General features: G+C 28.6%; 1 protein-coding gene across 2 annotated transcripts in view; it reads right to left on the bottom strand.

The window, feature by feature from the left end:
- LOC111612958 (guanine nucleotide-binding protein G(i) subunit alpha-like) overlaps positions 1-19,090 on the bottom strand; it is a 60,415-nt gene extending 41,325 nt beyond the window's left edge. For both annotated transcript variants that reach the window (XM_023354261.1, XM_023354253.1), the window contains exon 1: positions 18,724-19,090. In XM_023354261.1, coding sequence (XP_023210029.1) covers positions 18,724-18,844 — 121 coding nt within the window. In that variant the 5' untranslated portion in view covers positions 18,845-19,090. The remainder of the gene's footprint in view (positions 1-18,723) is intronic.
- Between the last annotated feature and the right edge of the window lie 5,132 nt (positions 19,091-24,222).

The raw sequence follows: 24,222 nt of genomic DNA, 5'->3' as shown, positions 1-24,222 counted from the left end.
TCTACTGTATATATTTTAAGCATTTTATTATTTCACTATTTTATTTATTACTTATTTCAAACAATCTATTTCCATTTAGACAGTGGCTATAAATTTAGCTGAAAACAGTATTTTATTTCATAAATTCTATTTGGATAAAAAGGTATGCATTTATCCTAATGTGTTTTATTAGAAAAATGCAACATGACCTTCAAATTATCAGAGTCAATTAAGAGTAGCCAATTACTCAGAACAAATTTAAATATATTAAATAAACACTATTTTATAACTTTATGTTATAAAACATTCAACACATATATTTCTTAAAACAAGAAAGTTTTTGATTTTTACATTTTCAAATTTGACTGAAAGTATTTTATAAAAAGACTAACACAGTATCTAATTTTATACTTTTATCCTATAACTCAAACAAAAAAACAAACACTATCACATAAAAAAATGTATGATATTGATTAAATATTTTACAATAATGCATATAAAAATCATTCATAACTGATATAAATTAAGATTCTACAAAGAAATGCATAAATCCATAGTATTTGCATTTTTACAAGATTTATATCCCATAAATGTCATCTGGCTAAGGAACAACCAGTTTGGGAGATCACAAGCTCATAAGAAACTTTAACTCTACTTTTATGTCTAATGTTAATATTATTTAAAGATATCTTCTAACTTAATCACTGTGAAGGGTCTGAAAAGGGGGAATATTTCAAAACGAAATAATAGTTATGAGATACAGGTATACCTTGACTTACGTCGTTTTGAGTTACGTCGTTCCTGATTATACGTCGTTTGTCAAAAAAGTATATGGAAAAATAAAAATCAAGTTTAAGTCATTTTATTCAACTTTACGTCTGTCCACCACAAATATTGAAGTCATAATATCACTAGAAAAGCGCTTAAAGCACATAAAATCATAAATGAATAATAAATGAATAATGAATTTTGATTACTTTTTTTGATTACTTTTGTACTATAAATTTTGATTACTTTTTTTGTACTATATTAAAAACTAAAATTTATTTGTTTGTAAGCTTAAAATAGATCCTTATTAACCATATATTATTAAAAATGCATTAATAAATAAAATACAGAACCGGGAATGGTAATTTATGGTTTAGCCTAGTGACAAGTAGATTTGAAGACAAGTAAATTCGACTTACGTCGCCTCTCCTTTACCAATTACCAACCAATTACCGACGTAACGCGAGGCATACCTGTATATTGTTATCTCTATTTGCCATCTGGACTGCCAAACAGTAACAATCAATGACATGTGTGAGCAGTTGAGTCAGAGATTGATGCCTCGTTTACAAACAACACAACCCATTTATTATACAATTAACTTACAGTAAAAGTCAATAGTACTTTTCATAAAGGGTTGAAGCCCCTGTTGATTTTGATGCATAGTCTTCAAAAGAAGAGGAGGAAAGTCCAGCAACGAAGCTGACCAGATGTTGCATTCGCTGACCAGATGTTGCATTCTAAGTCCAGTTCTTGAACAGGAAACAATGTCCAGTGAATGCAGATCAGAATTTCCGAAGTTTCTCTCAACAAAGGTCTATAACTTTCGGAGGATACATCAACAACGAAAATGCAACCTTGCAGGAAACACCCCAGTGAGGAACATAGCCTCACAGGACATCACAGCAAAGAATGAAGTGTCCTTGTGGTCTGGGCTTAAATATCTTGTAGTCTCACAAATTGCTACTTTAATTCTCTTTCTCAGTCCTCCAATTTTTCTGTTACCAGGTGAAATTGGACCAGATTGGTTCCCGAGAAAGACGATTGTTTATTAATACAATTTGACACTGTCTTTCGTTCTGTGTTGAACGAACCTTGTACCTTAACCAACATTTTCTTTTTTGTTCATCTTGTCTTATAAAGAATTTAATTTACTAATTTTTCTTCTTTTTTACCATGTGATTTTAATATTAAAATAATTTTATTTTTTTCCTTTTTCTTTAATTTAGTTCCCTTAATTTTAATTAATTGCAAAGATTAATATTCATTTTCGTTTGGATATATGGTTAAAAGAATGTTTTTCATCTCAGCCCAGGGCCTCACATTACTGGTACTAATAATAACCCTAAAGAACCTTTACTTCTAGTGATAAAACTAATAATCATCAAATGAACACTTTCAATCTTACCGAAGGTCTGCTCCAGGTTATAAAACAATTCCAAAACCAGAATGCTAGGAATAGAATGTTTGTGAATATTAAATTTAAAACATTTTGAGCATATAAAACAAAGACTTGTGGTTGCAAATACACAATTTCACCATATACATATAATGCAATCCCTGTGTAATTATTATTTGAGGGTGCAGCATGCCAGTAAATAATATAAGTTCAGTATGTGTTAGAGTTGCCATGCATCTCACACAAGTAACGCCAGGCATACGATAACATGTTACCATCCTTAAAATTGATGCACTTTCCTGTTTGTTTGACGATTTATTAAAGTTTTGTCATCAGAAGTAAAGGTTCTTTAGGGTTATTAATATTATTGTAAACTAAAAACTATATTATTAAAATATTTTACACACTGCATTTTAATTTTATCATTGACCTGAGAACTCTAAAACAACAGAAATTTCATTTTCTTTACCAGATTCACTGTTTGAATTAGTTTTACTCATATCTTCCAAGTCACTGTCACATTTATACCTGCCTTCTAGCAGATCCTCCACAAAGTCCAGTAGTTCTGGTACACATCTCTACATACTCTTAGAGTCTAGAATGCATAAGATGAACTGTTTGATGTATGCATAACCTATTTTGCTCAAACAACAACCTCACAACTATGTTGCTTTACATATTGCAAACCCATTTTGAGACTTCCTCACAGGAACATGATTTTTTTGTTTCTGAACTTTGTAAATTCTTCATTCTCATTAGCAATACAGTCGTCCCATTTTTTTTCCTCATCCTGTCTTTAAGAAGTTTATTCAGATGAATATTGAGAGGTGTATTGAAATGAATCATACAATCTGAAATGTAGTAAATATCAGTTTTGTTATTTTATTTTGGCTTGTATGTCTTTTCCAAATGTGACTATATATGTCAAATATTTGTCGTGTATTTGACAAATGTGTCAAATACATAACAAGTAAGCATTTCTGCTTAGATAAGGAATTGGGTCAGATATTCGAAGATTTTGGAATATACTCTTCTATAATGTATCTGTCTATTTATTTATTTAATTTTTACAATTGGAAATGTCATGTATATAATATGTAGATTTTCACCTCCCATTTCACAGTATAACCCTACACATAAAGTATATAAATGGTATAAGTGTAAAAAAGCAATTAAAATTCATTTTAAAAAATTGATAAGATAACAATAGGACAAAAATATTGAACATTAAGAATTATAAAATGTTGTATTTACTCACGTATAAGATGATCTCACATTTAGGATGAGGTGTGACTTTAAAGATCAAAATAAAGAAAATTAGATTTATTAATACAATTCTAATTTTATTTCATTTAATCACAAATAAAATATTATCAAATGCACGTATTTAGGCAAACAACCATGTTTTCTTGACGCTATCACCTTTTGTCTACTCAGACTCACCCTCTGAAGCTTCATTAATACTCTCCTCTTTTTCACTCTCACTCCACAAAGCATCATCCTCTGATCCATGCAACTGATACCCATGTGTCAATCTGTGAAGCTTTAGCTCGTTTGATGTAGCCAGTTATGGTCACTTCACAATTTTCGGAGTTAAGCCAGTCAGCATACAATTTCCTCACAAAATCTTTAAATGACTTGTTGATACATATGTCCAAGGACTGTAATTGTGATGTCATTCTCCAGGAATCATCACAAGAGTGCTCTTGTTTTCCCCTAGAAGATTTTTAACATCATCTATGAGGTGTTCCTTGAATGCATCCATCACTAAAATTTACAGTAGTTTTAGCAATGCTCCCGGTTAATGTAGCTGTACTGTTTTTAACCAGTCAAGCATAAGCTCATTGTTCATCCAGCCTTTCTTATGACATTGAATAACATCTTTTGGAAAAGTTTAATCTTTAGGGATTGTTTTCTGCTTCATTTATGGTGGCAACTTACAATCATCTGCTGTGCATGCCAGCATGATTGTGATTCTTTGCTTTTCATTTCCCCCTGACCTAATCAATACTTGCTTTTCTCCTTTTTGATGGACAGATGTATTGCTTGGCATATCAAAGTAAATTGGTGTCTCATTTGCATTCCCAATTTGACTTATTAGGAATTTACTCTGTTTTCTTAAATTGATAACATGTCTCCGAAACTGGACCAGCTTGGCTTTGTAATTGGTGGGTAATTTTTGAACAATGGAGGTTTAATGTCTTATGAAGAATCCTGCTCTTTTCATGAAGCAGGATGCCCAACCACAACTTGCTTTGAATTCTTGCTGTGGAATTCCACATTCTCTCGTGAGATCTTTGGCTTTTGCTTGGAGAATTTCCAGTCATGGGCATACACCTATTGCACATGTGTTTCACAAAATTTTGTAGTTTTTCTTCTAACTTTGGATAGTCACCAGTTTTCGGTGCACAAAATGATTTTCTTGTACTTTCACAATTAAACAATGAATCTCACTGATTACATCACTTCTGTGCACATACTTCTGATACACAGCCTGCGACACAGTTATTATGCAAAACAGTATCCAAGCCTGACAGAATTCGCTAAGATTTATCTATCATCTCCTGGCAGTAGTGTATATAGTGAGAGGCTATTTTCAGAAGCAGATATAGTTTATGAGGAAAAGCACAATTGTTTGCTATCATCAAATGCTAAAAAATTGTTTTCATTCATCACAACTTACCACTGATAGATTTTAAGTATTAAATGTAATAATTTGTGATAAAAATAAATATGTTTTTGAGTAATATGTGCATTGTTTTTTTTTTAATATTTGATATTCAGCTGAATGTTGCATACTATTCGGCCTAATACCAAATATTAAAAAAGTAGCTGAATAGGCCAAATACCAAATAGTGCACTAGTTGATTTCTGTTCTCTGAATTTTTTATTTAAAAAAGAAACTGATAATATTATGCAGCCTAAAGAGTGGAGTGTCAGAAATGTGCTCATCATAGAAACCAAGCATGAGATAACAGCCAAGATAGAGAGTGGGCACAAGATGTCTGATGTTGCTAGACAGTATGGCTTGAACAGGTCTACAGCAGGCACAATCTTAGCTATGAAAGATATATTAAGAAGTCTGAAGCAGCTAAAAGAATAATGAAAATCACATCTGAGAAATAAAGAGCATTGAAGAGCTCATAATGGAACCTAAAACTGATGTGACGACAGAAAAACTCCAAGAACTCTTAAATGAAGAACACAAAGAAACTCAAAAAGATGTGTTTTCTTTTAAAAAAGGAGAAGATGAAAGAGGACCAATGCTGATATCTGCTATTAAAGATCTTTTGAAGAGGTGGGATGATGTCAGAACAACGGTCATCCAAAAGACATCCAAACCAGAATGAGGTTAATAGGCTTGGAGATCTCTACAGTTACAATGCTATTAATTATTTCCGAAAAATCCTGAAGAAGAGAGAAAAGCAATTGACATTGGACAGATTCTTTAACCCCCATAAACGGAAAAACATGACTAATGAAAATGCAAGACTGTGTATATATGTATTTTTACTATTACATATAAATGTAGTAAGAAAGTATATATTTATTTTTTGGAGTCTCCAGAACGAATTAATCAAATTCCCATAAAAACCTACATTAGATCGATAATCAGTTAACGAACAATTCGGATAGCGAACAAAGTCTTGGAACAGATTATGTTCATTAACCAATCACTCACTGTAGTTGGAAAACCTAATGCAAGCCCCATAGAGGCCAAAAACATTTGTCCTATTAAAATTTTTGCTGGAAAAAGAATGGAAGGTGTGGAGTTCCTTTTTAAATATAAACATTTTTACAAACTGTATTAAATCTATTCAGCTGTAGCTTTCAAAATTAATATAAAAGATGAAGTACTAGTCACTAAATTACAGCTGTCCCTTGATAGTCAGACGTTTTGTAATCCGACATGCTCAGTAGTCCAACGCACCTCCCGTCAAGGTACCCGTTCCCGTTACGTGTCTGCTCGCACAGAAGCATGTCATGACGTGAATATCCCCACCCAATTCTTACACGATGACACACATTTCATGTGTTTTCCGTGAGCAGTTCTGTTCAAACAGTTGGAGTAGGGAATATTGTAGGCTACTGCTAGCAAAACAATGCCGAATATGTAATCACTTTCGGTAATCTGACATCCCTTTGGTCCCATACCTGTCGGATTATCAAGGGACAGCTGTATTTCTTTTTGTTATAAAAAGTAATTTATAATATATTACTCTGTTTCATATAAAGTTGAAACAAATTTTATTAAAATTAAGTTTTCTCCAATTTTTTCATGTTTTTTTTTTTTATAAAAACCTTAAGAGGAGTTTAAAAAAAAAAGACTAAAATGTAAGTCATAAATGTTTTTGGAATAAGAAATTTAAATTATTATTTTTAAAGTAAAAAAAATTAATTTTATGTAAATAATCATTACAAATCATCAGAAATTTTAATTTTATATAAAATCTATATTAGAATATTTTAAGCTATGAATGCTTATTATTTGTTTATTTTAATTAAAAATAACTCTTAATTTTTTATAGTTCTATTCATTTATAATAATATTCATTAAACATAATGATTAAATATTAAAACATCCAAATTAAATAATAAAATCAAAAAGATTTAATTGAAGCTAAACTTTTTGTTTATGAAAAAAAATCTTAATTTTAAAAGTATTATAATATATATTATATAGAAAAATATAAAATTGTTTATAGCATCAGACAACCTAAAATTAAGTGATTTAAGGTAGAAGTTTAATTTTCCTCACTACCTATATTGCTTTTCTTCCTTTACGCAGGATATCCTCATTAACTAACTCAGTATTCCCTATGTCATGAAAGTTATCTAAAATGTGGGTCAAAATACTACACATAATGTCAATGAAGTCTATTTAAATTAAATAATAATGTATGTGATTATATAATTAAAAATTTGCCACAATTAACAATTATATATGAAATTTTCTTAATTATGTTTACTTTTTAGTTTTATCAATATGAAAACTTTAAATAAATTCACTTTAAATTCTATAATAATAGCAGAAAAAAAGAAAAAAATATATATACTGTATATATAAAGAGCATAAAGTATCTGAATAAATTTCAGATAAATTTCTATATTATATAATGGATGCATATTATACAATGTTTGAAATGTGTTTGTTAAATATCATATATTTAAAAATTGTTAAATAACTCAAGGAATGTTATTGGTTTATTCTGATTAAATATTTTTAAAATATTGTACCTGTACTGTACATCTAATAGATCAAATGCTCAAAAAATAAAAAAATGAATGTAGAACAGTACTATAATTAAAAGCAAACATTAAGAAACATTCAAATTTTAAAAATTTCCAAAAAATTAATAATTGATTCAAAGATAGGCACAAACATATTTTAGAAATAATTCTATTGTTCTATGATTAATTTTTATCTTTTTAGGCTATTGATCTGAAAATGAGATTAAACATTTTTTTGAGAATTTATACATCAAAATAAATTGATATCTTCTCAAAACTAATTATTGTTGGACAATTTGAAGTTTTCTGTGAAGAAATGGAGTATAATGTTACAAGACTATTATAATATATTGTTCTAAAATTAGATACTGTGATTTTTTTCTGTTTTGAAATTGATTTTATATTTAGAATTTTTGTATTTTTTACTATCTATATATTTGTTATAAGAATGTACTGATTTTATTAATTCAAAACATTGAAAATAAACAACAGTAACCAATTTTAGAACAATGTTAAGTATAATCAACTAGAATCCAATAATTTCAAAGCTTTTATTAATTATCTTTGGCATTAATTCAATAAAATATTCAACAAAAACTTAATAAAAGTTAATTTACTTTCAAAATTTGAAAAATTCATATATTTTTTTTAAATTTGGAGGAATAATTCCAAAATTTAAAACTTATGTACATAAGAGAAAATTAAATGATTACATTGTATTCCCTAAATCACATTTTATTAAATATTTTCAATAATACATTAACAAATTATTAATTAAAACATGTAGTAACATTCTTAAAAAAGTGATAAATAAACTCTCAGAACTTATTGTTAAAAAAAAAAAAAAAATACTTTTAAAATTCATAGATTAAATTCAGAACCACAATTTAAAATTTTTATAAAGAATTTTAAAATAATATTCAGAATGTAAATTAAATTTTATTCTTTCATTAGAATAAATTCTTTTGAAAAGGCTATTCTAGTTATTCTAAACTTTTTCACCTATTGACTAAAGTTTTCAATAAGTTTTCTTGAACCCAACCCAACTAATATAAATTCAAACACATCAGACATGCACAACAATTTGCATCACAATTATCATCTTACCAAGTTCAGAATTATTGCATAACACTATGCAATTATGTATAAGCCTATATAAAATAAAAAATTTTATTTAAATAATAAATTTAATGTTTTTGAAACTATTTTATTATTAGAAATTTATTATTAGAAATTTATTTACATGTGTTCTAGCTTTTAAGTTTTCTAAGAATCAACATTTTTTTTTGTACATAAGTATTGAGTCACAAATCATACTTTGGGACACACTGATTTTGTTATACCACAAGTTTTAACTTGTAGAATTTTAATTTTTTTAAACTTTGTAATAATTTTTTGTATTTATATTGGAAACACAAAACATTAATGCAGTCTTAGAAATCTACCATATTTTGGTATCATAACTTTACTTATAAAAACTAAATTCATAATTTGCCAATTATTTCAAATTATATATTTACTAAATATCTTAATTTAAAGACTTTTAAAAAATTAATCATCATTTTCACTTGTCATAACAATATAAAATGTTTCATGAAATGATAGGATATGATGCAACTTTAAAATTAGGTCTACGATTTTAACTGATAATTATTGCATTTCTGACTATTTACTGCACCTCATAATCTATATAAATCATCAAAAACACAACAAAGCCAATAAGTTTATGTTCACAAACAACAATATTTTATTTTCATTAAAATATTAAATATCTGAGATTGGGATGTTTCAAAAATGGACAATCAAAGATTTAAATTTTTTGTAAAAAAATTGTTAAATCATAATAAGTAATTTATAAAAATATTTATTTGATAAACAGATGTTAAACTGATGATAAACTTCTTTAATAACTTAAAAATCAAGAATTAAGTAAATGCCAAAACCACTGCAATTTACCAGATTATAGTTGAACTTATTGACCTAAAATATTTTGGAAATTTTTGATATTTAATTACAAGATTAAATTATAGCTTTATTGATTTACAAAGTACTGTATTATAAACTGATAAACATCATAACTTCATTTTTGCAATAAATTACACTAATGTACTGTATTTCTAAAAAAATTATATCTTATATTATGGATATTTTTAGAATCTATTTCTTTGCATGATTGCAATATATTTATATAATAAACATTTTTATGGAGGAAGAGCTAAATGCTTTTAGTTCATTCAACCACCTTTAGTTATATTAATTAGAGAGCAAAACAGAAAAAAAATTTAAAGATTAAACAGATTAAAATGTTAAAAATTTACATAATACCATCATAACAACATCAAATCTCATTTTAAAAATTACCAGTATATTTATTTCTTAAGAAAAAACAAATTGAAGTTCTCATCTCTGATACAAATACCTATATGTAAGGAAAATTTTCAAGAAATTCTTTAAATTTTATTTTATCTTCACACAGATTTTCCAACACAGTAATTTCAGTATTTTATCTTAGATCTTTCTACTGCTCATTCCTACACAATTGCAATTAATAATATACAGGGTTCCTACTCAAATTTTTGTTTTAAATTCCATGACATTCCGTGACCCTCACCCTCATATTGACAAAATAAAACAGAAATTGACTTACTATGAATATACACTATTGCTTCTCCAACTTTTTAATTAGTTATTTTTTATAATTAACGATTATACATTTTTTATAATTGCTGAACTAATGAAACTAATTTAATAAAACATTTTATTTTTAAAGTAGTTTATTGTGATTAATCCACAACCATAAATTTACATGGCTTTGAAAAAAAAGAAAAAAGCAATTATTTATTTATTATTCATTAACAAATCCTGTATAATCCAGGTACAAAAGTATATATTTATTAAATTTATCTCTTAATAAAATTATTAAACCTTATAAAATATTAATAAACTAGAAAAAAAATTAGAAACTGTTTTGTTATGCAGTCAAAATTAATAAAATGAAGAATGATAAATAATACCATTTAAAGTAAAATTATTTATCATTTTTTTATATTTTGTAAATTTTTGTATGCTTGGGAGAAATTATGGGTCCTGAAAATATTCTGCACCCCTTTTTCATAAGTTGTATTGCACCACCTAAACTGCCTGCAGACGGCTACACTTAGTCAAGCATATTGTCAGCAACAAAATCAATAAGGCATCCAGAAGACAAATTCCCCGACTTTTTGACAAATTTCTTGACATTTCATTACATTTTCTGAAATCCCTGACTTTCCAGGTGTGTAGGAACCCTGAATATACAACATAAATGGCTATTTAATTCAATGGAAACTTTGTTATATTTCAAATTTAATTAACAAAATTTTCTTAGTATTAAGAACTATAAAAGTTTAAAATATTGTTTAATATATAATTGCATTATTGAAAATGTTTTGTCAGGAATTTTATGTTATAGAAATATTATATGAATGTCTTAAAATAAAACATTTAAAATTGTAGATACATCTCTTGAAATTTTTGATGAATTTGTAAATAGTTAAAAACCATTTAGAATGATTTTGTTGATTAACAAAAATATATTTCTAAATCTAAAATCTATTAAATTATTCAATTTATATTTTTAAAATGAATTAATAAGCCATAAATTACCANATAAATAAATCAAATTCCTATGAGTCGGTCATAAAATATAATTGATGAGAGAGCTGTTATACGAATACTTCTAATCCCATCTGTGGGAAGAACCAAGATCATTCTACAAGTCCTAAATGACCGTTAATGTTATCTTATCACAGACCACGTGTTACTCTTCCAGTAACCTAAAACTAAAAACCACCACCAATGTGGGTGGTTGTCTAGCAAACTCTGTAAACTTTTTTAATGTTCTTTTTTTTTAATATAAGATACACCTATCATAATCTGCACTGTTAAATCGGAAAATAAATCTATTTTTTTCCAAAGTCACATTGAATCTATGCATTGAACTGTGCAAAAATTTTGTTTGCACCATCGAATCCTAATTCCGTGAGAAATAAATAAATATGGAGGAATGATGACGAAATTATTATTATTACAAATTATCTGAATAATTAGATTACGGGAGCGGTTTCGATAGTTCTTATCTGTGATGAGAGGAGGATTTTAAAATATTTTATATTTATTTATCATCAAAATTTTTTTTATATAAATTTCTTAATGGTTGACTGTTTCTATCGGTCAACTATTCAATATTGTAAGTACATCAGTAACCGTGCGAAACTAAAACGTTCCGTGTCTCCGGTATAGTTCGAACGAAAATAAAATGAATTTTCCGGCAAAATTCAAAGTTTAAAAAAAAATTTCATCGAAAAAATGTTGACTGCATGAAACCATTTTACCGATGAGAATGTGATGTTATTTCAGAACACATGTTTGAAAGAAAATACTCTAAAGACATATGATAGTCGCGACTCTTCGTTCTGTATAATAAACAAGTCACATCAAACAGGACGTGAGTAAGAATGAAACAATGGCCGCCTCTAGATTCGATTCGGGGGAATTCAAAGTCATCATATTTGACTGGGAAAGTTTTGTATGGAATGAATTATCTGTAGACGAAAACGATATATGTTGCGATATTTCAAAAAGTAGATAAGCGCTCAATCGAACGTAACAGACTAAACCTAAAACGTTTTTGAAATAATAATAAAATATAAAAAGTGTTTAAATAAAAATTCTGCCGGAGAATCCTGAAAACGTTTCTCATCCGGAGGAAGTCAGACAGGAAATCATTTCCTAGTAAGCATTTTAAAAGCTAGAAACAGAATAATAATATATCAAAATAGTTATTAAATAAGATTAAAAAAATTAAAATTTATCAACATTTAAAAAATATATATATGTATAACTGAAGAATAAATCATTTCTAAGATCTTTTTTTAGAAATTCGACACCAAGTTTTTTATTTTTTCTATTGTACATTAATCTACATGAAAAAAAAAATTTAAATTTCTGAGACAAGACCGTTAGTAAAGCTCAAGGACTAAAGAATAATCATCAAGCAGCTGGTGGAACTACGACCGTTGTCCTCCCCTTGAAATGGGTGGGGATTTAACCCTACTAAGGCCAGGGACAAACTTAAAGTGCAATCTTAACAGTAGGTGGATGAGTCATTTTTCACTGCAGGTATTACAAATAAAAAACTGGTAGTGTGAATTAATGAAATAAAAAAAAACTTATATGTATATACTCTTTACTTCATAATTTATTATATTTTGATAAATTTATTAAACTATATTTATTGCTTAATAAACAAGCAGTATAAAAAAAACAAAGAAATAAAAATACTGTCAAATTGTTTCTTCAGTTAAAATTCAAAGATTCATTTAAACTAGATTTTATCATTTGCATTAAAACAATTAAATCCAGTTTACATATACAGAAGAAATTATCAACACTTTATTGTATAGAAACGAAAATAATGGGGATAAAACTGAAGTACAATAATTCTAATTAAAATATTGTTAACATGTGTTAAACTAATTACCAAAACACCATGAGGATACCCACTTCCATTTATAATAATAATATTAAAGACAGAATATTAGATCTTTTACAAAATTAATGATCTGTCAGTTTCTATTTACACAGATTTATCCTTTGTTAATGCAACTGAAAAGATAAATATTTCTATAAAATAAATTTATTATTTTAGAAAACTAATATTGCAAATTAACCTGTCTTTATATATTAATTTGGTAAATTTCTTTTTTACAAATTGTTTATTTAATTTTAAAAAATGCAGACTAGAAAACATTTATATTCATTACATTCACTTTTCAACACTTGATATCATTTACCTCGATATAAGTCAAAACGAAGTAGAACACACGTGACATTAGCAAGCTTTTTCCAGCAATATAAGCGACCCTTGGGAAAAATATGGTGATCGACCGACTTAAATAAAAAAAGAAATGCCGACAGCAGTAAATTTTCCCCGAACGGCATGGGAACCGAGACAACCAGATCAATTTCTTAATTGGAGAAGGAAAAATAGTTATTCGATGCAACCATATCAAAAGTAAACTCAGAAAGGATTATTTTTTGCTATAAAATTTTTTCGTTAAAATTTTTCATTCCTGCAATTTGCAACATTCGTTTGAAGTATGTTACTTTTAGCGCCATAAAAATTATTAATTAATTTAGGAGAAAAACAGAACGGGGGGATATATTCGTTATGTATTTGAATTTTATATGTTCTAATTTGTTGCGATTACGAAAAAAATTGATATATATATATATAAATAAATCAAATTCCTATGAGTCGGTCATAAAATATAATTGATGAGAGAGCTGTTATACGAATACTTCTAATCCCATCTGTGGGAAGAACCAAGATCATTCTACAAGTCCTAAATGACCGTTAATGTTATCTTATCACAGACCACGTGTTACTCTTCCAGTAACCTAAAACTAAAAACCACCACCAATGTGGGTGGTTGTCTAGCAAACTCTGTAAACTTTTTTAATGTTCTTTTTTTTTAATATAAGATACACCTATCATAATCTGCACTGTTAAATCGGAAAATAAATCTATTTTTTTCCAAAGTCACATTGAATCTATGCATTGAACTGTGCAAAAATTTTGTTTGCACCATCGAATCCTAATTCCGTGAGAAATAAATAAATATGGAGGAATGATGACGAAATTATTATTATTACAAATTATCTGAATAATTAGATTACGGGAGCGGTTTCGATAGTTCTTATCTGTGATGAGAGGAGGATTTTAAAATATTTTATATTTATTTATCATCAAAATTTTTTTTATATAAATTTCTTAATGGTTGACTGTTTCTATCGGTCAACTATTCAATATTGTAAGTACATCAGTAACCGTGCGAAACTAAAACGTTCCGTGTCTCCGGTATAGTTCGAACGAAAATAAAATGAATTTTCCGGCAAAATTCAAAGTTTAAAAAAAAATTTCATCGAAAAAATGTTGACTGCATGAAACCATTTTACCGATGAGAATGTGATGTTATTTCAGAACACATGTTTGAAAGAAAATACTCTAAAGACATATGATAGTCGCGACTCTTCGTTCTGTATAATAAACAAGTCACATCAAACAGGACGTGAGTAAGAATGAAACAATGGCCGCCTCTAGATTCGATTCGGGGGAATTCAAAGTCATCATATTTGACTGGGAAAGTTTTGTATGGAATGAATTATCTGTAGACGAAAACGATATATGTTGCGATATTTCAAAAAGTAGATAAGCGCTCAATCGAACGTAACAGACTAAACCTAAAACGTTTTTGAAATAATAATAAAATATAAAAAGTGTTTAAATAAAAATTCTGCCGGAGAATCCTGAAAACGTTTCTCATCCGGAGGAAGTCAGACAGGAAATCATTTCCTAGTAAGCATTTTAAAAGCTAGAAACAGAATAATAATATATCAAAATAGTTATTAAATAAGATTAAAAAAATTAAAATTTATCAACATTTAAAAAATATATATATGTATAACTGAAGAATAAATCATTTCTAAGATCTTTTTTTAGAAATTCGACACCAAGTTTTTTATTTTTTCTATTGTACATTAATCTACATGAAAAAAAAAATTTAAATTTCTGAGACAAGACCGTTAGTAAAGCTCAAGGACTAAAGAATAATCATCAAGCAGCTGGTGGAACTACGACCGTTGTCCTCCCCTTGAAATGGGTGGGGATTTAACCCTACTAAGGCCAGGGACAAACTTAAAGTGCAATCTTAACAGTAGGTGGATGAGTCATTTTTCACTGCAGGTATTACAAATAAAAAACTGGTAGTGTGAATTAATGAAATAAAAAGAAACTTATATGTATATACATGGTTCATAAATATCTGTCTAACAAAACTGCATTATAAGCTAATGATGATACAACATAATTTTAAATTTAAACAAATATGAATAAGAAAATATTTTTAGTTTAAAAATTAAATATTAAGCAATTTCTTGATTCATCATTAGATAGCAAAATGGTATAAATTATTATAATATACTGATTATTTTATTTTAAAAAATTTTCATCACTTAAAACATAACAAGGAGACTATATTCAGAATTTCCTTCTAAAAGTTTCCTATTAAATGAATGACATCACTTCCTGGATAAGCATTTACTAGGATAAGAGTTTAGTGAGATAAAAATTTAAAGTTTTTAAAATACACATTGATAAATAATATATATTTTTGCTTGTAAAAGTATTAAATTTAGTAGCAAAAATAATTTTGAACTACTGAACAGAAGTTATAATTTTATATATTCATTACATTATAATTTTAAAAGATCTAAAGAATTTGTAATTATTGTATGATCTCATTATACTTTCAAACTTCCTGTATAATTAAATATTTTACAAAATTATATATTTCACAAGTAATGAATGACATTATTTTAAACCAATATACTACATAAAGTTAGATTAGCACTTTTTTCCATTTATAGTAATATCAATGGCTAAATCAACAAAATCTTGAACTTTGTATCTCAATCTATCTGAAAAATTCAGATTGATTTATTGTCTAAAATAATTTACTTTAAACCTAAATCACGTTTTACACTTCAACAAAAACCTAAAACAATTTCCATTATATATTTATCATGTTTGCAGTGTCATTTTAAATTACTAATTTAACAAAATTTTATAGCTAGAATACATGACATGATAAATATATTATTGAACTTAATTTTGCCTTAAGAAATAGTTTAAAAGACATTTTATTCAATTCAGCAAGCTTATAACAATATACTTTATGATAAAATAATATGTATAAATCTAAATTCTAACATCTATATAATCATTTTAAAATTTCTCAATAGTTTCAAGGCTAATGTTGTCAACCAATTTTACATTTAAACATATTTAAGCTATAGAAAAATAATACAAAATTTTATNTTAGTGGGTTTAATTAATTTTAATTATTAAAAGCAATTAAAATTAGTTTTTAGGTTTACTTTTAAAGTTTTAAATATATATTTACTGAAAAGAAGTTTAAATCTCCGGTAATGCGGGATCAAATTTGGGAGAGCAACCCAGGAATTACTCATAAGGAATCGGGTCTGTTCCGTATATGTTGAGTCCCGTCCTTCACTATCCAGCCATTCCCCTTGTGTGCATATATTTTTCGTTTCAGATGGATCGATCTGTAAGATCGGATCACTCTTTGTCACGTGATACAGATCACTTCTATCGTGTGTATTAGTTGGTGGAAAGTATACAAATACGATCGATTTGTATTTACTCCGTATATAAAACTGTTTACATAGTGGCAAAATGGGACAGTGCACGCAGGCATTCTTACCATACAGGCCTAAAAACTGTCTCTTAATACTTCTTTTTTAAATCTCGGTTTATCGGATATTTTAATAATGTCTTCACTTACCATTTATTCAGTTTTAAATACTTTTCGTTGTAGACAGTTTAAACATATTTCTTTGCTGTCAACTATCATCTTAATTTTAAGAATAGAGGTCGCCATCTTTAATCTTTTTTATCCGATCCAAACAATCCTACTTTTCACTCGGATTGGTTTGATCGCGATCCAGTTGATTCTAGATGAGGTTTGTATACGCGAATAGAGATTGATCAGATCTCTATACAATTGTTCGTTTATATGCGGGATTTGAATGATCGGAGTAATCTTGGATCAGTTTGATTCCGAATGTATACGCAAACCTAGCCGAACCTACAAAGAATATGGGAAAAAAAAGGCTCCTCTTACTCGTTAGTATCCACAGGGTAGAGACAAAAAAAGAAGTAGCGGATTATGTTCCTTTGAGGTCCTAGGCGCAATTTTTATTATAAAATCCTTTATGTAAAAGTATTTTTTATATTAAAAAGATAATGAAATTCTTAAATAATAAGTTTTCCTTTATAATATACAGTTTTTAAACGTTCACTAAATTTTTAGGTATAGGCCATCGGTATATTATCTTCTCGCTATGTAAGTTTTGAGATCCATCGAGACGACCAGGCCCTAAGTGCGCGCCTGTTGTGTAATTCGCCACTGGAAAAAATGGCAATTACGTTTTATTTTATATTTCAATACGTGTACAAGACTTTGTGACCACAGTAGAGCTATAATATCTGAAGAAGCGGTGTTGCTGGTCAAGGATCAACTCTCAAACCTGAATTTCCCTGAAGTCACATTTAAAATATCATATAAATAAAATTTCTTAGACCAATGGTTGGAGACTGAAAAGCACTGACGGCATGTTGACATGTCTAACAAAAACTAATACGCTTAAACAACTTTAACTTAGGTTAAACTTTTCACATTTATCTAATCAGAATCAAAAACTATTAAGGCCAATCTTATTGTACGGAACTAAAAAAATGGATTTTCTATCTTTCTAAAAAGAAATATAAATAATTAATGACATAATGAGGACATTAAAGATTCTAATTGATATTTTTCAAAACAAATATTTCAAATAGGCTTATATAGTTTTTATAAAATTAATTAAAATACTTGAATTTATATCACATAAACAAAAAAATTTATACTATTTTTAATCTATAAAATAAATACAGTATTATGCAACACTACATTATCTGATAATTAATATTTTATAGCTTTTAGAAATATTTACAATAACCAAAACTTTTGAATATTCAAAATTTCAGATCTTTAATTCTAATATTCTATCTTTTCTGATTTTTTATGATGTAACACAAAGATTAATATAACATTATACATAAATCTCTAATATAGTAATTTCCTTAAAAAAGTGAAGCTGAATTATTAACAATTATAAATTCACACTTTTTCAATCTATAACCAAAGAATCGTTATAAAAAATGTTCTACACTCATTTTAAAAACAACCTGTTCAATAAACTTACTATTTGAGAAGTGGCTGCTTCTATTTTCTTGTATATAATATGTAACTTATAAAGGGTCAATTACTTAGTTTTTTTTACAATATATTTTAATATTTTAGCAATTAACTGAAACTGTCCTCAATTACAAAACATTCAACATGTTTATACTTAGATATGATCTTTAATAACTGAATATCAAATTATATAAACTTTTTCTAATTTTCAGTTATTACTTTAAAATACTAATAATAATAATAATTTCATAATCAGTTTTTTGTTTATTTCATCATCATACCAATAGAAATTGACAGTTTTCTAAAGGAAACAGATTACAATAAATTTTGATTTAATACATAACTTGATGCGCTTTAATTTTATCAAAGGTGATTTATTTAGCTTACAAATTGTAATTTTTTATGTAATGATCTCAATTAATTACTATTATAACATAGCAGAGAATCATGAGGAAAATGCTTATGTATGAAAGGTTAACTCACCCAATAATAATAGTTTAGCTTCTCTGGCTTGTCTTTCTCCATCGGCTCTCAAATCTTTATCTATCTTCTTGGATCTCTCGACTGCCTCTTTGTCAGCAGAGGAACTGACAGCACAACCCATTGCTGACTTTAGGCTTATGAACCAGTTCAAATAAAATTAATTGTTCAAATAATAAGCTCAATTATCCAAATTGTTAATTAAAGTATAAAAACACAATTACACACTACAGGCATATAAAAAAAACTCTTTGTAAATGATTAGATTTCTAATAACATGGCAATTAACACGTGACAACACTCCCTAGTCCCTACTCTTCAACTTCTTCCGTTAAATTCGCTCCTCAACTGTGACAGCGCCTTCTGCCGATCGACCACACTGACATCGAGATTAAAAATTCAAAATTCTTCAACTGGCACGCCCATTTCTAATAACCCTTCTAGAGAACGTAATAATAAACAATAAAATTTACAAACTTTATTAAATAATTATTAAATCTCGTATGTTTTCTATTAATAATTTAATTCTATTATAACATGAAATGAATATTATAAAACTTGTGAAAATAATTTTACAGAAAATGTGAATTCTTTAATTTCAATACGCTTATATTATAAATAAAAATATGTTTGTACAGTATATATATTTATTATAACTTTGTAAAGATTAACTTTTAAGCTAAGTATTAAAAATGGAAAATATTTCGCTTGTATTTGACATAAAAGGTAATATTTCGTATTGACTATTTTTGTTTGGCCAATTAAATATTTTTCATTCGTTAGCGGGTTTAATTAATTTTAATTATTAAAAGCAATTAAAATTAGTTTTTAGGTTTACTTTTAAAGTTTTAAATATATATTTACTGAAATTAAGAAGTTAAAATCTCCGGTGATGCGGGATCAAATTTGGGAGAGCAACCCAGGAATTACTCATAAGGAATATGGTCTGTTCTGTATATGTTGAGTCCCGTCCTTTACCATCCAGCCATTCTCCTTGTGTGCATATATTTTTCGTTTCAGATGGATCGATCTGTAAGATCGGATCACTCTTTGTCACGTGATACAGATCACTTCTATCGTGTGTATTAGTTGGTGGAAAGTATACAAATACGATCGATTTGTATTTACTCCGTAAATAAAACTGTTCACATAGTGGCAAAATGGGACAGTGCACGCTAGGCATTCTTACCGTACAGGCCTAATCTAATCTTTCAAAACTGTCTCTTAATACTTCTTTTTTAAATCTCGGTTTATCGGATATTTTAATAATGTCTTCACTTACCATTTATTCAATTTTAAATACTTTTCGTTGTCGACAGTTTAAACATATTTCTTTGCTGTCAACTATCATCTTAATTTTAAGCATAGAGGTTGCCATCTTTAATCTTTTTTATCCGATCCAAACGGTCCTACTCTTCACTCGGATTGGTTTGATCGCGATCCAGTTGATTCTAGATTTCTAGATGAGGTTTGTATACGAGAATAGAGATTGATCAGATCTCTATACAATAGTTCGTTTATATACGGGATTTGAATGATCGGAGTAATCTTGGATCAGTTTGATTCCGAATGTATACGCACCCCTTGCGAACCTACGAAGAATATGGGAAAAAAGGCTCCTCTTACTCGTTAGTATCCATAGAGTGGAGACGAAAAAAGAAGTAGCGGATTATGTTCCTTTGAGGCCCTAGGCGCAATTTTTATCATAAAATCGTTTATGTAAAAGTATTTTTTATATTAAAAAGATAATGAAATTCTTAAATAATAAGTTTTCCTTTATAATATACACTTTTTAAACGTTCACTAAATTTTTAGGTATAGGCCATCGGTATATTATCTTCTCGCTATAGTTTTAAGATCCATCGAGACGCCAGGTCCTAAGTGCGCGCCTGTTGTGTAATTTGCCACTGGAAAAAATGGCAATTACGTTTTATGTTATATTATTTCAATACGTGTACAAGACTTTGTGACCACAGTAGAGCTATAATATCTGAAGAAGCGGTGTTGCTGATCAAGGATCAACTCTCAAACCTGAATTTCCCTGACGTCACATTTAAAATATCATATAAATAAAATTTCTTAGACCAATGGTTGGAGACTGAAAAGCACTGACGGCATGTTGACATGTCAATTTTGTTCTATAAATACAAGAAAAAAGTCAAATCTGAATATTTTTGTTTGTTTTGTTTTCTATTGATATAAAGACCAAAGAATTGTAATAGACAAAACTTAAGACTAAAAATGCAATCCTTTATTTTTGTATATAAAAATGTTTCGTTAAACATTGCTTCATAATTTATGATTTTACGAGTATTATTGAAATTATAAAAATCAGCATAGAACTGCAATATATAATAGCATCTTATTAATTTTGCACATAACGGTATCATAAGATTTAGTAATTTGGCACTTGCAATATCGCAGCATTTTAGCAATTGTGCGACTTAATCATCACATTCTGAATCTAAAATAGTTGTACTTCAATGGCTGGACTAGGCTTTGAACTTGACGCCACATCCCAATTAGTTTTATACATATCAACTGTATATAAACGTAGGTGTTATTTTGCCACATTAAAATGCCTGCAATCTGAAAAGAACATCTGATAGCATACAACGCATTCAATTTAACAGTATTCACACGGTTTCTTTTCCGTTTTGATATCAGTGATTATAGAGAAAACACATTCGATGACTGCATTTGAATAAGGTAATGTCAGAACAAATTTTATCAACTTACAAATATTGGCAAAAGGAAACTGCTTCTCTGTAAAATCTGTTTCCTTAGGAATTTGTTCTCACATTCCATCCAGACTTAGCTCTTTTTTGTGAAGAAAGAGACTAGCAAATTTCTCCATTCAACATCACCTTTGAAAATACTTTTAAGGTACTTATTCATTTGCATAATCACGATGTTTACCTTCCAACGCAATGCTTAGATTAATAAACCTGACTTCTTGAAGGAACGTATCTCAGAGTGGTAGCCTGAAAGTGATTTCTCATGATGTAGTAGTGTAAAACTTCAAACACACCATCCTTACTTCCTGAACTAAATTATCAGATTTTCCTTTCAAGAATTCTTCACACTGAAGGAATTGAGAGTGAAGAACTGAGCTTCATTCAACAAAATGGAATGAATAAAATAAATGAATCTTTTCTAGGTTTTCCATTAATTCAAACACAGTTATTTAAAAAATAAACTTTAAATTTTCACTTAACTGATGAATCAGAAGTGTTTTTGACTGTAAAAGAGCATTGAATCAGTAATCGAAAACAAATCTAAATAAAAGATAAACTTTATTTGTAGGTTTATACATATCTTCAAATATCCATTTGGGTTAAGCACAAATATCATCTGTCAAAGGTCGAACAAAAAGTTTTCAACATGTCTCATTGTTGAAGGATTCTGTCAACACAATGATGGTAAGAAAGCCACCTAGTTTCTGTTAGTTTCTGTTAGTTTTGCCTATTAGCTCCGTACGTTTCATTAATCTCCTCTAACTGCTCAACATCGTTTTGGACTACTGGCAATGTACTGTATGTCACCATACATCGCACAAGTTCTGGATTTATAGGAAGTTCTTCACATGCTTTTGCAGCAATAGCAGCAGCAGTGTTGCAGACATAACGCAGCAGAATAAGTTTGGGGAGCTCTGTTTTAAGACGAGCCTATGATTAGTTATTCTGCCCAATCATCATACTTGCACTATCTGTTGCAATATTTGCAAGATTTGATAAAGGGATCCCCTTTTCTGACAAACAATTTTAACTTTTATAATATGTCATCATTTTTTCCCTTAACAATAACATTCTTAATTAATGATGAACATTTTTTCCTAATGCGTAATGTTACTTCTCTTAATATTTTTGAATTACTGAATGCTTTTTTAAAATAGGAATTAAGTGATCAGACACTGAAAATGCTTTATTGTGTTCTGTAAAAAGCTGAAAGGACAACCACTGCTTTTTTAACTTCATCCATGAGCGTTTTTGATTTGAACATCTTTGAAATAGAAATCATGCTTTGCAACTGCGTTATATTTCCTTGATGTGTTTTGGAAGAGGAATGTTTTGTATTTCACTTTTCCTTCCACTCAAAGTACAATTAGCCTACAATTTTCACTAGTCACACCTAAAAATGGAAGCAACTATTCAGAAAAATTAAGACTTTCAATTCGATTTGAAGGAATTCGGGTAGGATTTTGCTTTTTCTGACTGCTCGACTTCGTTTCTCACAATTCTCTTTCTCTTTAGTGTGAATGCATGGCTTAACTGGATGCTCAAAAGAGTGTTTTTTTTTTTTTAAAGTTATAAACAAACAAAAACGATTTTAAAAGAACAAAAAAAAATTTTTAATTGTCATCCGGTAAACAAGTGAAAAAACCACTTACTGACTATACAGGGTGTATCAGAATGGCGTTTTAAAAATTTGGGGATTGTAGAGGATGAAATTTTGCACGTTTTGATATAAGGAACCCATAGCCGGAAATGTGATATAAAGTTTTTACAGCACTACTTTGCAGTCGGTATGCTGAATGAAACAGCAGAATACAGTATTTATGACAAGTTTCATTAACAAAACAATAGAGTACAATCAAACTGTACATCGAATCAATGGCTGCACTACTTTAGAGTAAATGTTCAATGTGACGACCACCAACTTTGTTACATANGCACTTTGCAGTCGGTATGCTGAATGAAACAGCAGAATACAGTATTTATGACAAGTTTCATTAACAAAACAATAGAGTACAATCAAACTGTACATCGAATCAATGGCTGCACTACTTTAGAGTAAATGTTCAATGTGACGACCACCAACTTTGTTACATAATGTGCAACGACAAACCATGTTTTGTCCGACTCTCTGTAAGATGCCACGCTCGCCTCTGATGGTATTAAATGCTGTAAAGATGCGTAAGCTCCTGAACTGTTCCTACAGGTGTTACGTACACAACGGTCTTTACATAACCTCAGAGGAAGAAGTCAAGAACAGTAACATGACGTCAATGGACGGAAGGGTAGCTACCAAAGTGAAGGGCGGTCAAGCACTTCTTACCGCTCTAGAAACTTTATATCACATTTCCGGCTATGGGTTTCTTATATCAAAACGTTCAAAATTTCATCCTCTACAATCCCCCAAATTTTTAAAACGTCATTCCGATACACCCTGTATATACAGAAATCAGGGTTGTATTTTCTTCTTTTCTTCCTCCAGCACTACAAACACTCCCAGAGAAAAACTATTGGGTTTAGAAAGATCAAATTTTAAACTTAAGCCTCTCGTTATCAGTGAGTTGCTCGCCAAACTTCCGGGTCGATAGGTCAAAGTTCACGGAGCTTTCCCATGGGGCTATTTTACTTTCATTGCTTAATTTATGCTCGTAGTGATAAAATAACATGGAAACGAGTGATTTTTGTTTAAAATATTATTCAATATAACTAAACTTTATGCCAATTAAAACTTTTTATAACTTTTTTAGTAAACGGTGTATTGAAAGCT

Source organism: Centruroides sculpturatus, unplaced genomic scaffold, assembly GCF_000671375.1.
Source record: "Centruroides sculpturatus isolate CEXI.00-Female unplaced genomic scaffold, Cexi_2.0 scaffold112, whole genome shotgun sequence".
Taxonomy (NCBI): Eukaryota; Metazoa; Arthropoda; class Arachnida; order Scorpiones; family Buthidae; genus Centruroides; species Centruroides sculpturatus.
This window is presented reverse-complemented; position numbering and strand designations above follow the sequence as displayed.